Below are 16,424 nucleotides of genomic sequence, written 5' to 3' on the forward strand. Positions count from 1 at the left end.
TGTGACAATCAGTTCTGACATTCTTCTATCAAAATATAGAAAACTTTCCCAAGTGCTTAGTCTGACTTCTTTGAACTCTTTTACAATACTAGCTGCTATTTCTAGACATTTTCTCCTGTCTTCAATTTAGTGTATTATCATCTTCTCCTCAGTTACTTCCTTTCTTCAAACTGTATTCCTATTCATCATTTACATGTCCTACTCTTTATACTCTTCAAGTGTGGCAGACTATTAGCTGTTTACAGTACCTAATTCTTTATCTTCTTGAGGTAAAAAATGCTAGACTATGTTTTCCAGTCTTCCTTGCAGTTTAGGTAGTACCATTGATAGGGTCTTATCTGATGGAAGGTGAGTACTAGTGATTTATGCCTCTTTCAGACCTTTTACACAAGATAACCTCTTATTCAGACTTCCTACTTGATGTCAATACTCAAGGTAACTGTAGAAATCATATATTAAGGTTGGTTGAGACTTCATTAGCCTATGTCCCTCCATGAAGCAGCACCATCAATTAGGCCATAAGTATAAAAATAAATATTTTAGTGGATTAAACAACTGCAAAGTTAGGGGTGTGTATAGTAGATATTTGGGAGGATTCAACCCATTTAATATAACCTCTTTTCTAAATTACATTCCCAGATAACCTCTTTACTATTCCGTAAGCTACATTTATAGGCCTGAGTCATCATTACTCTTATAGCATTTAGGATCATGTCAACACATTTTTGATACCTACCACCACACACAACTGAAACCAAAGAGAACCCAACTCATGGCGACCAGTGAACATGCTTCTCAAGTTTTGAGAAGATGACACAGATATCTTTACTCTTTATTTTGTTGTTGTTGTTGTTGTTGTTGTTTTCCAAAGAAAAATTTTAGGTGGTGTTATTTCTTCCTTAGAAAATATTTTCACATTTTGACATTTCATTTTCAGAACCACCTCTCAATGTCTCACAATTATTTTTATTACCTCCATGTTACACATGAAGAAACTGGGGCATGAGAAGGTTAATTAACTTGCCCAAAGTCACATAAGCTTTTATGTATGAAAACTAGGATTTGGACACAGACAATCTTGGCTCAGGGGTCTATGTGATTGGAACTATAATGACCACATTTTTAATAGAGTTAAAAAGTATAAGATGAGAAAATCAATCTTGAGATTTCTAAAAAATGCAGTGAAAGTATTTAGGGGCTAAAATTAACTTTGAAGATGAATATTTAAAGTCATTGTAAATGTGAAAAAGCACAAAAATAGACCAGCATAAAAAATTAAATATTGCATTCTAATCATCTATATCATAGATTTTATAAAAGATGCTTTTAAAGAAGTACAGAGACAATTACTTAGAACTTCATTGTTCATTTAAGAAACATAAATGTTATCATAAAATGTTAAATATTTATATTTTCCAGTATATGCAAACTGGATTTTAAAGAAAAATAGAAAAACATATATTTCTTAGGCTATATATATATATATATATATATATATATATATATCCATCCCAAAGATCCATAAATTTTAGAAAAGTTATTTCTAATACACAAATTCTATGTGTCTGACAATAAAAATGTTAAAGACAAAAGGCCAAGCCTACAAGAATATATTTCTATTCATTGTCCAAATCAGAAAATATTTTGAATTTTTGCAGTTGAATATATTCACCAACTATTATGCTTTATTTTGCATCTTCTGTCTTTACTATTGTAAAAAAAATTAATAACGTAATATATTCATTTCTTAGAAGCCAAAACATTAAGAATGATTTATATTATGGTTGCTTGGTTATCATGAGATATATATGCCATTTATTCTTTAACAGAGAATTTTTGCTTACCTTCTTTTGTAGGACACAATGGAAAATGAATATAAACATTCCCTGTAGAGAATTGAAAATGGTGAAGAGATACGCCATGATGACTGTGCTTTCATTAATATACATGAGTCCGAAGGCCCAGGTCAATCCTAACAGGCAGAGAAGAGCTATTGCACCTATAACCCATGACCTGTAGAGAGAAAAGAAAATTAAGGGTTATCAAATGATCGGTTGTTAATTAGCACAATCATATCATATCAACAATACTGACACTGAAAAAAATGTTACAGTAAGTTTTATTGACAGAAAATGTAAGACAGGTGGTTAAGTACTTTAAGATTTTAATGGGGACTACAAGTTTTCAAACTTGAGGAGATATACATGAATGAAAATGTTATGAACACAGAAATTTGTTTGAGCAAAAGCAGATTTGTACTATTAAATTATTCATGTATTTGCAGCACATATGCAAATGATATGGAGATGTAATCATGGTGAATGGCAAGGGGGGAAAAGTCTATAAAGCTATGTTAGTTTCCACTGGCCTCATTGTTACGATAGCATTTGTTTGATTGGACTCTCTCCATTAGAGCTTCATCTGATACACTTTTACCCCATTTTTCCAAATTTCCTCTTTTTCCATAAGAATTTTAGTGTTTTCTGACAAAAACAGAGCTCATATTAGAAGAAGCCAGTATATAGAGTATATGCATGAATTTTAAGAGCTCTATTTGTCTGATTCTATAGTTACGCAAAACAAATGTGATACAGCGGGTGGAAAAAGTTGTTCCGCTCTGGACAGCAAACTACTTTGCCTTTGGATTGATGTCTTCTAGGTTAAGCTGGACTAGACTCTGAAAATCAGGCAATTGGCAGCTTTGTTGGAAAGAATCTTAAGAACTCAGGGCACCTTCGTCTTTCGGAAGGGTCTGCATACTTGAAGGAGAAGATGAAGCCGAGAATGGGATGGGGCGGGATGAACAGAGGAGGCTAGAATGGAAGACCAGGCTCACGCTCCATTCCCTTAGTTTCCTCCAGCGGCCATTCGCAATAGTAATCAATGGGTGACAAAAGTCCATATATCCGTGGTCATGTGTTATGTACTCACTATCACTGTAAAATGAATCTTTCCAATAGATGGGAATCCAATAAGTGGAAGTATTATCCTTCTTAACTCCTCTCTAAGTGTATGGGAGAAAAGGACCAAGCGAGTCGAGGCCTCTAGGTACTCATGAAAACACCCTTTCTTTTCCCAGCACACCGCATTTGAACAGAGTAAACTAATATTTATTTTCAGCAAGCTACACTCCTCCACTTGCATTGTCTAAGGAAGAAATGTTTATGGGGATAGAAACTTTGCAACATGAAGGGATTAAAGAAGAAAATACGTGTATTTACCATAATCTGAAGCTGGGTTGAGTAAAGTTTTCAGAGAGAACTACATCTTAAGAAAGATATGGTCCCAAAGTAGTCAATTAGTATTAAAGTCTTGTTAAAATTAATCATGAATATTTACTATTTTTCTTCAACAACCATCAGCTGCTATATTCCATATTTAAATATCCACTAAATTTAACATGTTCAATTTAAAACATTAATGTTATTGAATAAAGAATCCCTAACAGGAGGCTTGCCATTGTATGTGGCATGTTTGCTTATATGAATTAGAAAACATCTTAGATATTAATAGTATATTCTATAATTAAATTAAAAATATGGGAACTTTCAAGGTAAAGCTCTCAGCTTCTTGCAGACATTGGAAAAAGGAAAAATGGAAAGAATACCATTAATTCAAGGCAGAATTGCTATTTAAATTTAGAAATACAAGGATAGACTAAAATACTCGTTAGCTAGTATCTACTAGAAAACACATGATGGGCCCAAGAGTTCATGATATAAAACTGGAATGAGCCCAATTTCTAAAGAAAAAAAAAATAAGCAAGAGCATGAAGAAGTAAGTGAAATGTCATTGGAGAAAATGAAAACAAAGGACTCTTCACCAGAAGAACAAACTGAAAGTCTACAGTAAGGTCACTTCTAGGTTGCCAATCTTAAGTTTATTGTGGCAGGACACATAATTTTAAAATGTACAGAAGAAAAGAGCCCAAATATTAACATTTATGTTTACTCTAATCAGATTAGTACAGACTTGTAGCTTTGTTTCAGAAATTTAAAGGAAATAGTCATAAACAATTAGATCATTAATCCAGTGGCATGTGTCAGAATTAAAAGAGGTAATTTTACATACATAAAATTGAATTTTTGAAGGAAGCATTTTTTCCCATTTTGAATATTTAAAAGATAAATTCATTAATATCCAATGCAATTGGGTAGTTTTATACTCATAAGGTCATTTTGAAGATAGCCCACTAAATCACAAAATAATTTAAGATGAGTGATGTCCAAACAAACAACAGAAATGACGACATGTGCAGCACAGAGGAACACATCACAATGAAAGGAGAAAGCTACGAAAAGCGAAACAAGTCTGTACCACATGAAGTTACTATTACTGTGGCACTCATTTCAGGTGATATCCAATTAAAAGAGGTGAAGCAAAAAATTTTTTGGCAATACACCTGCAGCATATTTATTCTGCATACAAGTTGTATGCCTGATTATTTTCCTGCACAGTTTGCTCTTCTGCCTCAGTGTGAATGACAGAAGCTCTAATGATTTTTCAGTACTGATCTGACAGCTGGTTCATGGGACCACACTGATAAATGGAATTTATCAGCCATTCAGGTCATTCTTACTTGATGAAGGGTCTGTTATCCTCATAGCTAAAGAATGCATAGACATAAAGACAAGAACACCAACATTAGCATTTTATGACAAAGATTTCATATGAAAAATATTCTCCTGGTCCCCAAAGACTTCTGTACCCCACCTCCCTATAAGGCATAATATCCTTCCCTTTATATCCAGAAGGTAAATCCTAAAATGATGACCATGAGAACTTACATAACAAGGAATAAGATCAATTTTACAATACTGCAATAGCCCTTATGAGACTAAAAAATTCCATTTTTTCATCATGCGCTCATATTACTTGTGACTTGACAGAGACATTTATTTCTTAGAGATCGCATTTCTCTAGAGAATGAGAAATCTTATGAGCAATCTGAAAAAGGCTTGGGGGCATACTTAAAATGACAGACTTTTTGTCACCTAAAGATATCCTTATTCTGTAATATTAGTAGGTAAGATTACTTAATTATGGACAGTACGTCTCTAAGTAATTTTAACTTGCAGATGATTGACCTGAGTTAGAACTGAACACTATAGCCCTTTGAAAATAATCAGTCCTGACCACTTTAAAATTCTTTCTCTTAATGTACTAAGAAAAATATCTGAATAATTTTTTTTCTAATGATAGGAGCAAGCATACAGCACCCATTCATGGTCACTGATGTTAGCCAATTTATTTTGTATCATTCTGATAAAATAAGATCCCAGTGCCAAATTAGTAAAGATGAGGTTAGGGAACATTTCAGATAATCCTTTTGTAAACAGTCTGTTCAGTGAATTGTGACAGAACAGAAAAGAAGAGAAATGCTGCTCTTTTCTCTTTTTCTTGCTAGGGGCAATCATTTCCAATATTATACATACACAAATAAAGCTTTGGGCCCCAACTGTGATGCATTTTTGAATAAAGAGAACTACTGATGGGAAACCTCATTTTTCCAAAATGATGACAGAATATAGAATGGAGTAAGAGCCCGGGATTTAAAGCTAGTTTGTCTGGAATTTACATCATAGATCAGCCACTTAACTAGTTATTTGATCTCAGGCAAAAATTAATTAATTTATACATCTATAAAATGGTGATAATCATATGTAGGTTTCTTGTGATTATAGAATTACATATTATGTGTAAAGTTCTCAGAACGGTGTCTGACATGTACTGCATACAGTAAATATATTTTTATCATTAGACTATTTAAACTCGAGTAAAGTCACACTGAAAATATAGAATCTCTCACCCAAACAATAAAACACCAAATAATAGACACTGAGTAGTCAAATTCATTTGAGGACTTTTCAGGAGCAATATTATGCAGTAAAATAAATGTGGAGCAAATACGTTTGTAAATGGAGCAGGAAATGGCTAACTGTGCTGTCTAATATGGTGACTACTGGTCACATGGGTTTATATAAATTTAAATTCTTTAAAATGAAATAAAGTTTAAAATTCAATTCCTCAGTCACACTAGTCACATTATAGGCACTCAAAAGTTTCAGTAGCTGCCATATTGAACAGTGCAGTTCTAGAATATTTCTGTGTTCACAGAAATTTCTATTGGACATTGGTGGACTAAGACATTCAAAGAGGGATTTATGCCAGAAAATGGAATTCTAAGTGCTATTTAAATAATGCCATGGATATGTGAAAGTCTTTTAAAGAGCAAAGAATTTTTTAGAATTGATCATTTTTAAAAGTTGTAAACTGTTCCTAGAAAGAAAATCTTATACTTATGTTAATGTTGAAAAGTTATAGAACATAAGAATATGACATTTATTCCATTACATGCATTCCATTGCATCTGTATATTCCATCTGTGATTCCGAGTTTATGATTGGGATTACTGTGTCTACCTTCTTTTTTATAGTGGAATGTCAAGTAAAGAACATTTCAGAGGCTGGCATATAGGAATACATGCAGACACGCTGTAGGATAGCGTACTGAGCTATCTAAATGTTTCAAAAAATAAAATACAAAACTTGCACTGTAATGGCTGGAGTGAGATGTTTTGCCATTAATGTGGGTACAATTCAGCAGTTTTTGTTGGCAGTTGTGGGAAAGCACCAGTTGTTCCACTCAATAACCAAGATTGTAATTCCAGCTTCGCTTACAGTTAGCCACAGCCATGCATTTAAGTAGTGTCCACTGGGGTGTGAACAGAAGTGAACTGTGACATTTCTGAGTCTTGCCAATTAACGGATTGGAGTCGGGCTTCCCTTGACCATTTTTATCTCCCCCTTTGCCAGGAGAAAATGACAGCAGAGCCTCAGACTTAGAAATGGAAGTTGTTTACTGATGTGGAGCCGCTGCATTAGACTTAGAACATTTTATATAACAAATTTAAGCCACTATATTTTACAGTATTTTTTTAACTGTGGCTTAGCCTGTGCAATAATTGATAAAGCATGTAATTTGAACATTTTATCTATAAGAATTACTGGTTCACATTTAATACAAAATTCATGCTCCCAGAAAAAGAACCATTCATTAATTTTATTTCCTGAATATAATAATAATATAATAATTCAAAATCAAAAGAACACTGAAGATTACCTATAATATGTCAGTGCCTTCTATCATTTTGTCAGATATTCTGTGGGATTAGAGAATCTAGTTTTATAATGTCTCTCCACTAAATTCAAGTTAAATTGATTGTAATGCTGCCACCAGTAATAGTGGCAAAATTGTATGCTATTGGTTCATTTTTTTTAATTTAAAATATATCTACAGAACTAGTCTCTAAAGCTGAATAATTTTACCAGTGAAAGTCTGTTGAAATAAAATTTCATTCCATGTTGTATGATTAAAACAATTTCCCTGAAGTTATTTTAAGATCATATAAAAATAGAGACACAAAGTCCTAACAGGCTCTTGACAGATGTTAACAGTAACGTTCAGGTTATCTTATAATTTATAAGTGGTGACTTTCTGAAAACGAAGTAAAATGTCTTGTACATACAATTTTTAAGAAACAAAGAAAAAGAGACCCTCCTTTCTTTAGCAAATTTGTTTTACTTTTGTCAAACATTTTAGTTTATTATTTATTCAACTAACATCTAAAATTGAAAGCTTTAAATATTAATGTCATAAGAATATTCTAAAATGTGATCAGTAGAATCAACGTCAGAATCAAATTTGTAGGGGTCTCTGCACAGATTGATAATAATTATGCATATATTTATATATCCTATAACAATTTCAAAGCCCACTAAAGGGCTATACAGTCTATCCCCATTGAAACAACCCAGAACACATCCTCAAGAGGATTGATTTCTTGGCTAAAATATTAACTGATATATACTAATATGGTGATATAAAGATTCATAATATGGAATATCAATATAGACAGTTGATGAAAGGATAGAAACAACATGAGTGAAATTAGTTATAGGATAATTTTTCTCTAATTTCAAGAGTTCAAAAGAGAATATTGTTTTGGGGCATAATTTTTGTAGGAAATATCTAAAATTCAAGATATAAGGAAGATAGATTAGTTAAATAATTTAAAACTTTCCTTTCTATTATATTTACATATAGAACTTTTTTTAAGCAGTGGGATGGGTAAAGTTTGGTCTGAAGGAGTGATGGGAGGCATAGTTGAGAATTTAAGCCCCATGCGGAAAGATCTGGTTAAGTCACAGTAGGTGTAGGAAAATGAATGGCTTAGACAGAATCCATCAACATTCACCCCATTCATCAGGATGAATGCGTTCTGGGGAGCCTGGGTGACTCAGTTGGTTAAGCAGCCAATTTCCTCTCAGCTCATGATCTCACAGTTCCTGAGTTAGAGCCCTGCACAGGGCTCTCTGCTGTCAGCACGGAGCCCACTTCAGATCCTCTGTATCCCTCTCTCTCTGCCCCTTCCCTGATCACACACCCTCTCCCCAAAATAAATAAAAAAAAGATGAATGCATTCTGGGGTACTCTGGAATTGGGTACTTTGCTAATTGTTTTTGGCAATTGAACTGTATGTTTAACAGTGAGAAAGACAGCTGTCAAAGTGTAGATAGATATCTTGATTAGGATCCCAATATTTCCATGTTCAGTATGCAGTAAATTTACTTTCCCTGGTGTGAAACTAACTGCATCAAAGAAAGAAAGACATTTCCCCTTGAATTTGGTTTGGGTTACCATAGCAATGAGAAAGGTATTGTAAGTGAATTTCTTATGTAAATATGTATCTTATATAAAGTATATTCTTTATTCTTCATAGAAAAAAAAATAAAAGGCTAACAAATACTTCTGCATCTGTATGGTAAGCCGGTTTTCCCTACTTTTCTTTAATCAGTTCCCAACTGAGGACTAAGAAGGATTCAGTTACCCATGTTCTAAAAGGATCCGGCAACAACCCACACTAATGGATTTCACATAGAAGTAATGTTTGAGACACTGCTTTGCCAAACTACCAGTCCGGGGGTCCCCAGTCTTTCAAACTGAAATCATAGGCACAAGGTCTTTTAGGACTACAATGTTCACAGACTATATGAAACAGTGGAAAGAAGAAGGGAAGTTTACACGTTACACGTTTACTTGTACTAATTCCCCAGCAACAGATTTTAGCAGACAATCGGGGATGAATGTTTTAAATGGGATATGTTTTTCAAGTTTTAAGTTGATCAGACATTTCAAAACCAGAATAGCCTGGCCAAGTAGCAACATTTAAGATGGCATTTAGACATCTGCTACCCAGTGGTTAAGGAGTATTTAAGATAGCATAGCTCAAAGAGTAGTGATCAGAGAAAAATCTAAATATTTTATGTTTATACCTCACTGTGTTAAAAATGCTTAAACAATTAGTAACGGGACAAAATGATGACTGTTTTATATTTCTTTCAAATGCATTTTATATTAGTGGGACTATATTATCCTAGAATTATATTCAATTCTCTCTCTTAACCACTAGAGGAAAATTAAAGTCATTTAAAATGTAATTCAACATTTCTGAGTAAAATATGAAAAATGTTTCATTATGGTCATATGTTTAAATCAATAATAAAGATATTAAAAATTCTTAGAAAAATATGAAAGTCATATAACATCAATGTAGAAATTATCAACAGCAGAGAAGATGATTGTATTTCAACTATGGATTTTATTGCCATTAAAGTATTACTATTAAAAGCTATATTGCTACATTTTGTTCATACAAAATTTATTAAGAGAAGAATAAAATGAACCAAATAAATAAAGTAAATAGCTTAGAATATATCATGAACGCTTTTATTCCCATGTGTCAATGTCCCTATAATAATATTACAGATTTGAAAGCATACACCAATATTAAATTTTTAATCACAGATTTCACACTGCTGATGAATTGGGTAAGTCTGAAATTAAGCAGATTTGAGTATACTAAATCAGGATCAATAAATATTAAATCAATGACTGATAAAACTTTAATTATATTTTCTTTAAACTCAATGTTATGCAAATTTTTATAACTCAATATAATATGGTTAAAGAATTAATTTATATATGAAAGAAATTAAGGATATCAATTATGAGAATGAATAATGAACATATATTGTACATAGCTACAATTTTATTACAGTTCCCTATCTCCCTCTACCAGATTTATAAAAATGACTTGGTAGGCTTCATGCAAATAAGATACCAAATTTTGGAATCTTATGTTGAAAGCAAATAATACCACCCTAGATAGTTTATTAATTTTAATGTATAGAAGATAGTATAGATTTTTCCCACTATCCTATGAAACCTTTCATAAGCTCAAATGGTGTAAAGCAATGAAGGAGTTACATTAATTTATATGTAAATTTTTTGAGTGTTCCTAGACCCCAAAAGTAATCTCTTTTGGGCTTTCCCCCCCTAAAGTTTACTTATTTATTTTATTTTATTTTATTTTATTTTATTTTATTTTATTTTATTTTATTTTTTAGCAATCTTTACATCCAATGTCGGGCTTGAGCTCACAACCCCAAGATCAAGAGTTGCATGCTCTTCTGACTAAGCCAGCCAGGTGTCTCTCTCTTAGGTTTTTCTGATTCCTTAGAACACATCTTGCTAACAGATGCACAAAATAAACTAAGACAAAGCACAGATGTTCACAGACACAATTCAAATCTATGGTGACTTGATGCTGAGATGCTGAGTGTAGTTCCCAGGGAAGGAGCTTGGGGGCGCCACTTTTATTGCTCAGGACGGGCACTGCTTCTATACTAGCTCTCTGCACAACAAACACTGAGCACTACTTCTGCTTTACTTTTTTTTTTTTAACATAAAGTGAATATCCTCTTCAGAATCTTTTTACTTAGCAAAAATAGTTACCAATGTAGGCCTTTTGCAAAAGCGAAAGGGGTTAGCGAAAACTTTTGAAAATCAGAGAATACCTGTATATCATAGTAACTGAAAGCTTGGACTTGTGAATCATCTATCTAGGCGTGAGTTTGAAAACCAGCTGAGACTTTTACTAACTCTGCAACCTTGAGTTATTTATTTAACCTCTCTGATCCTCACATTCCTCATCTGTGAAATACGGATGAATACAGAACTTTCTTGTTTTCCGTAGGTCTGCTGTGTATATTAAGTAAAAGGGTTTGTTGGCACTCTTCAACACACACAAAAATATGCAAATTTACAAAATTTTACTTTACAAAAGTACAAAATACTATATAAATATTTACTGTTAAAATGACTGCTGTATACTGACTTTCTGACTTCAAAAAAGGGACCACAGGGAAAATACAAATGCAGTGCTACATTAGGTTTCCTTTTAAGTGTTTTGGAAATTCATATACTAAGTAGAAATCCAAAGGGGAAGAAGAAGTCACTGACTCTTTGAAATGATCCTTACCTTTACCTTTACCTTTAAAAGGCCTGTTTATACAATGTTTCATTTAATAATTTCTTTGGGCATAGTAAATGCTCTGAATTCTTACATTCTCATTTGAATGGGATATATTTGGATTCCTAATGAACATTAAAGTCGAATCCCAGAGTTCTCTGAATTGCATGAGAAAGCCAAATTTAATTCATAAATACAGTGTATCCTCAGTGTCAAAAAGTACACTAAGGAACTACAATGTCCATTAAATGCAATCATTTGAATATAAAGAATAAAAGACATAAAATCACATGTGGAATATTCACAAAAACTCACTAAGAGATATCTGTTCTAAATATGGGCCTCATTAATATTTTTATTACTTTTTGAAAATTTTAAACCATAAATAGGAAAGATGAGATGCTGTGTAAAGAGAAATTTGTATTTATATTTTTTTATCTTGTAATCAATGAAAACTGTGGCTTTAGTCTATAATATCTCAAAATCTGTAAGGTATTACCAACAAGTTAAATATTTTCTTTATTGATACTTATAGTTAAAACCACAGTGTTTCTTATTCCTTATCTGAAGGCCAGTATATTTCAGACTCACATGGAGGTTTAGAATTTACTGATTCTTCAGAACATGTGACTACTGGGCTGATAAAATTTAGTCACTGGAATGCAAGAAGATGAAGTTCTTTAAAGAATATATTACATACTTCCAGGATTTCTTTTTTTCAACTTAGAAGATGCATAAACATTTAAGTAAAATAACTCAGGAAATTAATAGCTTTTTTGTAGTCTTGACAAATATGTTTTGACAAGCTGAATTGCTATTATACTCTTTCTCATACCATATGGTATCATCACCTCTTGTTGCAACAACTTGTACCAGAAACATTCATCATACCCCTTCTGTGAATAAACACCTTATTATAAACTGCTTGTAAGAACAACTAAAACATAAAAAAAAGCAAAACCGAGTATTTAAAACATGTCTGTACTTACTAAAGATTCCAATAAATGGAACCAAGGGAGGCACTGAAATACAACAGAAAGCAGACAAGTTTTATTTAATTGTGGACAGATAAGGTAACCTTCATAAGCTTTCCCTTACTCACCACCACAATGAGTAAAATAATCTCACTAGGATCTTTTCAGGGTTAAATGGAAACAAGGAAAGAATAGCGTATGACTTTTAGGTAATCAGTTGGTACAAACTATTGAAAAGTACTCTGAATTCTTGAATTTTTCATTCATATGGAACAGTGGAAGTGCATTGGTAAAGAATTTGAAGTTGCCCCCATGTGGATAGTACCTAAGAGCAAGGTCTTGGGCAGTGAGGAGGGCCCAATTAATGACCCAAGATTTCTACCACATCCTACTTTTAATAAGATGTTATTACTTACATTAAATTTGTTACTGGGAATCTAATCTTGAAACTATATCAATGAAGAAAAAAATTAAGCAATATAATAAATAAATCCATATCTGTAGATATTTGAAAAGCTCCAAATAGCAATGTTAACCAATTTTAACTCAATCACATTTTAGGCCAAAGGGAAGCCTTAATAAAGTACTAAGAATCAATATTAATCATAATGTATATTTTCTGATGATAATTAAATTAAATTAGAAATTAATTACTAATAAAACACACATACATACATATGAGCAATTATCTATCTGTTGCAACATTCAAAAAAGCTTCAAGCCCCCCAAACATTTTACAAATAAATTCTATCTAATATTCAAGTAACAAATCTTTTCTCATATAGGTTAGGCCTAAAAAGAAAAGAAGAAAAACCTATGACACTACCATAACTTGTCAAGTAAGAGAATAAAAACCAAATTATAACAGTGTTTTACTTAACAACTTATATATTAAAAGCCTAAATAAGCTATTCAATAGCAACATCTAATGATACATAAACATTATGACCAATTACAATTTGCCTCAGAAGAGTAAAGACACTATTAAAAGAATTTAAAAAGCTAATTCTGAAAAATATGTGAAAGAATAATAAAAGTCTATGAGTAGCTAAGGCAATTCTGAAAGACACCATCAAAATGGGAAATCTGACTCGACCAGATATTAGGTAAGCTCTGGTAATGAGATGGTGCTGGTAGAGGAACAAAATGTACATCCATGGAACAGACGAGAGGGCACAGAAACAAAGTTTTGATACAGGAGACTGTGGCAGCACAAATTTGATGGAAAAAGATGGGTTATTTAGCCAAGGATGTTGGAAATTTGGCTCATTAGAGAAAAGTCCATATGTCCTCCAAAGACCTCAAAAGCACACACTGTAGAGGGAAATGTTAACTGTTTAAATTTATGTATTTCTTTGTAACAAAGGTCAAATGAATAGAGACAGGACAGACTGGGCAGAGACATAACAATGCCAAAAACATTCAAATTGTGTATCAGCAAGTGAAAGAGAAAGTCTACAGCAAAGCTAACAGGAAAAATAGGGAAACATTAAAACTTGTTAAAAATTTTTAAAAAAATGGGCATCTGGGTGGCTCAGTTGGTTAAGCATTCAACTTCGGCTCAGGTCATGATCTCTTGGTTCCTGAGTTCAAGTCCTGCATTGGGCTCTGTGTTGACCCCTCAGAGCTTGAAGCCTGTTTCAGATTCTGTCTCTCTCTCTCTCTCTCTCTCAAAAATAAATAATAAAAACATTAAAAAATAGAAAATCTAGTAGGAACAAATGGGCATAAATCTTTTACTAATAGGGTTCCTCTGAGTCTTACTAAAGATGTTGCATATGTGTTGTTTCATTATATTGCACTAATAAAGTTACTGAATGGAAGATCTGGCAATTTTAGAAACCTTTGTACAGCTAATTGAGTAGAATGTGCTAAATTCAAAGAAGGCAGAAAAATGCCATTTTAGACATATCTTGGTAGAAGTAATATATTACTATCCAATGATGTCAATACTTTTGTTGATAAATTATTACCTTCTATGCTCGTGGTTTGATTTTTTTATCTCATAATTAAGCAGTTTTAAATTACAACCTTAGACTATCAATCTTCAGTTCTGGAACCGAGAGGACTTTTCTATTAGCACATTGAAGGATTTGACTGAAAACACCAAAGTCCACAGAAAACATTCCAGAGTATTCTAAAATGCATGCTCAAATAACACATTTATAAAAGTTCCAGGGACTTTGATGACAGACCTTGTTTAAAATACATAATTGTATGTAGTGGAAAAATCCAACAACTGGGGCTCAGCCAAGAGAAAATTAGATTAGGAAATTTTCAAGTGTAGACTGAGAAGCTCTGCACATTTTAATTACAAATTCAATGATTTAATACATAATCCTTTATTTAAAGTATCTAAAATTTATATGCTTTCACCACTTTTTAAAATGAGGTAAAGAAAACAAATTATCATTTTAAAACACGGTAACACCCCTATAAGAAAGCACTCCTGGAAAATTGGAAAATGGGAAAAGTTGAAGTCCGAAAGAGTTGTTATTATCTTATTCCCTTATTGTTTTTACTTAAATGAGAGGTATACATCTGGAATTAGGGAAAACTAAAATGCATTCTGTGTAGTCCACAAACCCTTTGATGATTAATTTACCAATCAGTGATCATCTATTTATTACTCTTAATCATAGATCATTTTTGTCTCCTTTTATAATTTGGAATATATTTAAATAGTCTGAGCTATGATTCTTAAGACATGTATCTCAGTATTTTCTAGAATTTGGGGAGAATATGTATTTATCTAAAGGCAGTGTAAGTGTTATCACCCATCTAGGGGACTTCTCCATCACCACTCCATACTGGATGGGGACTCTATTGCTCAAGATAGTAAGTAATGAATTTGGACAACAAAAAATGATTACAGGCTTATTACTTTCATTTATTGAATATTTGCGGGGATATATCTCTTAATCAAATCCAACTTTCCACTATTTCCCTTCCTTCCCCCACATTCCATCCTGTCCTTTGAAACTCACAGTTAAATATCAATCAATTTCCCAACCTTCATCTCTAAGTGTTTCTATAACCTTTATGCATTAAGAGAAATTGTCCCCTGCCGACAGTAGCTTCCCCAAAGACCACACAAACTCAAATATTGGTTCTCTCACAACCTTTAGGCAGCAGAAGTGCCATGGCCAGACCTTGATTTCTCCTCTATCCAAACCCCCAGCTCCTTTGAGATTCTTACCATCGGATGTTTATTACCACTTCAGACCTCCCATTTATTCTACTCTTCACTTTTTCACTCTACATCACTCCGTGTTCATATTTTCCCTGGCAGCTAACCTAGATCCTATGACTTCTTACTTTCTTACACCCTTTTACTTTTAAAGATTCTAAGAAACCCCAACCTTAGATAGGTGGGCATTGTTGGGGAAGGGATAAAAACACAACAACAACAACGACAACAACAACAACAAAAAGACCAAAACAAACAAAACAAAAAATATACAACCATTATTACTTAAGACATGCTAAATTCATGACAACACCACAGTGACACTTAACAATGTCTGACAAGCTGACTATTCTTCTCTAGCATATAGCTTTTGTACTCTCCATAAGGAATAGTTCACATCATCTTCAATGTCAAACTTTCTTGTCATCCTAAGCTCTCATTTGAATATTATCGCCTATTTGCTCAAAAAATACGGAAGCAATCTGACATTTGCAAACACACTGATACACTCTCCAGAACTCACAATCTCTCCTAGAGCTCCTGAATTTATCCTCCCACTGCTGCAAGTTCAGGCTTACCCCTGTGACCTTGGGCACTTAGAGCTTTTATGCTCAAAGAGCCAGAAGTACCTGGGAGTTTACATTCCATTCACGCCCCATTGCAAGTCTGTGGTCAATTACTAACAGGTGTAAGTTATATAATCCCAGTTCCTTTGCCTCAGGTTGGAAAGCTGTAAAGTATAATTTACACTTAGGGCTCCCTTTGGTGTCTGGGTCAGTCTGAGACTTCACCAAAAATGACAGCCTTGCACGCTTATCCCTCTTACCTGTACTGACTGTTTCTCCTTACTTTCTCACTGGTTTCTTCTGAAAGCACTTCCTAAGTA

At 33.1% G+C, this 16,424-nt stretch overlaps 1 protein-coding gene across 15 annotated transcripts in view; it reads right to left on the bottom strand.

Moving 5' to 3' along the window:
* ADGRL3 (adhesion G protein-coupled receptor L3) overlaps window positions 1–16,424 on the bottom strand; it is a 504,973-nt gene that overhangs the window by 41,424 nt on the left and 447,125 nt on the right. For 6 of the 15 annotated variants that reach the window (XM_029945427.1, XM_029945384.1, XM_029945398.1 and 3 more), the window contains 3 exons: window positions 12,364–12,396; window positions 4,580–4,606; window positions 1,845–2,013 (listed from right to left, as the gene is read on the bottom strand). In XM_029945427.1, coding sequence (XP_029801287.1) covers window positions 1,845–2,013; window positions 4,580–4,606; window positions 12,364–12,396 — 229 coding nt within the window. The remainder of the gene's footprint in view (window positions 1–1,844; window positions 2,014–4,579; window positions 4,607–12,363; window positions 12,397–16,424) is intronic. The other 9 variants (XM_029945417.1, XM_029945411.1, XM_029945396.1 and 6 more) reach the window with 2 other exon arrangements.

The sequence above is a fragment of the Suricata suricatta genome, chromosome 1, assembly GCF_006229205.1.
Source record: "Suricata suricatta isolate VVHF042 chromosome 1, meerkat_22Aug2017_6uvM2_HiC, whole genome shotgun sequence".
NCBI classification, from domain to species: domain Eukaryota; kingdom Metazoa; phylum Chordata; class Mammalia; order Carnivora; family Herpestidae; genus Suricata; species Suricata suricatta.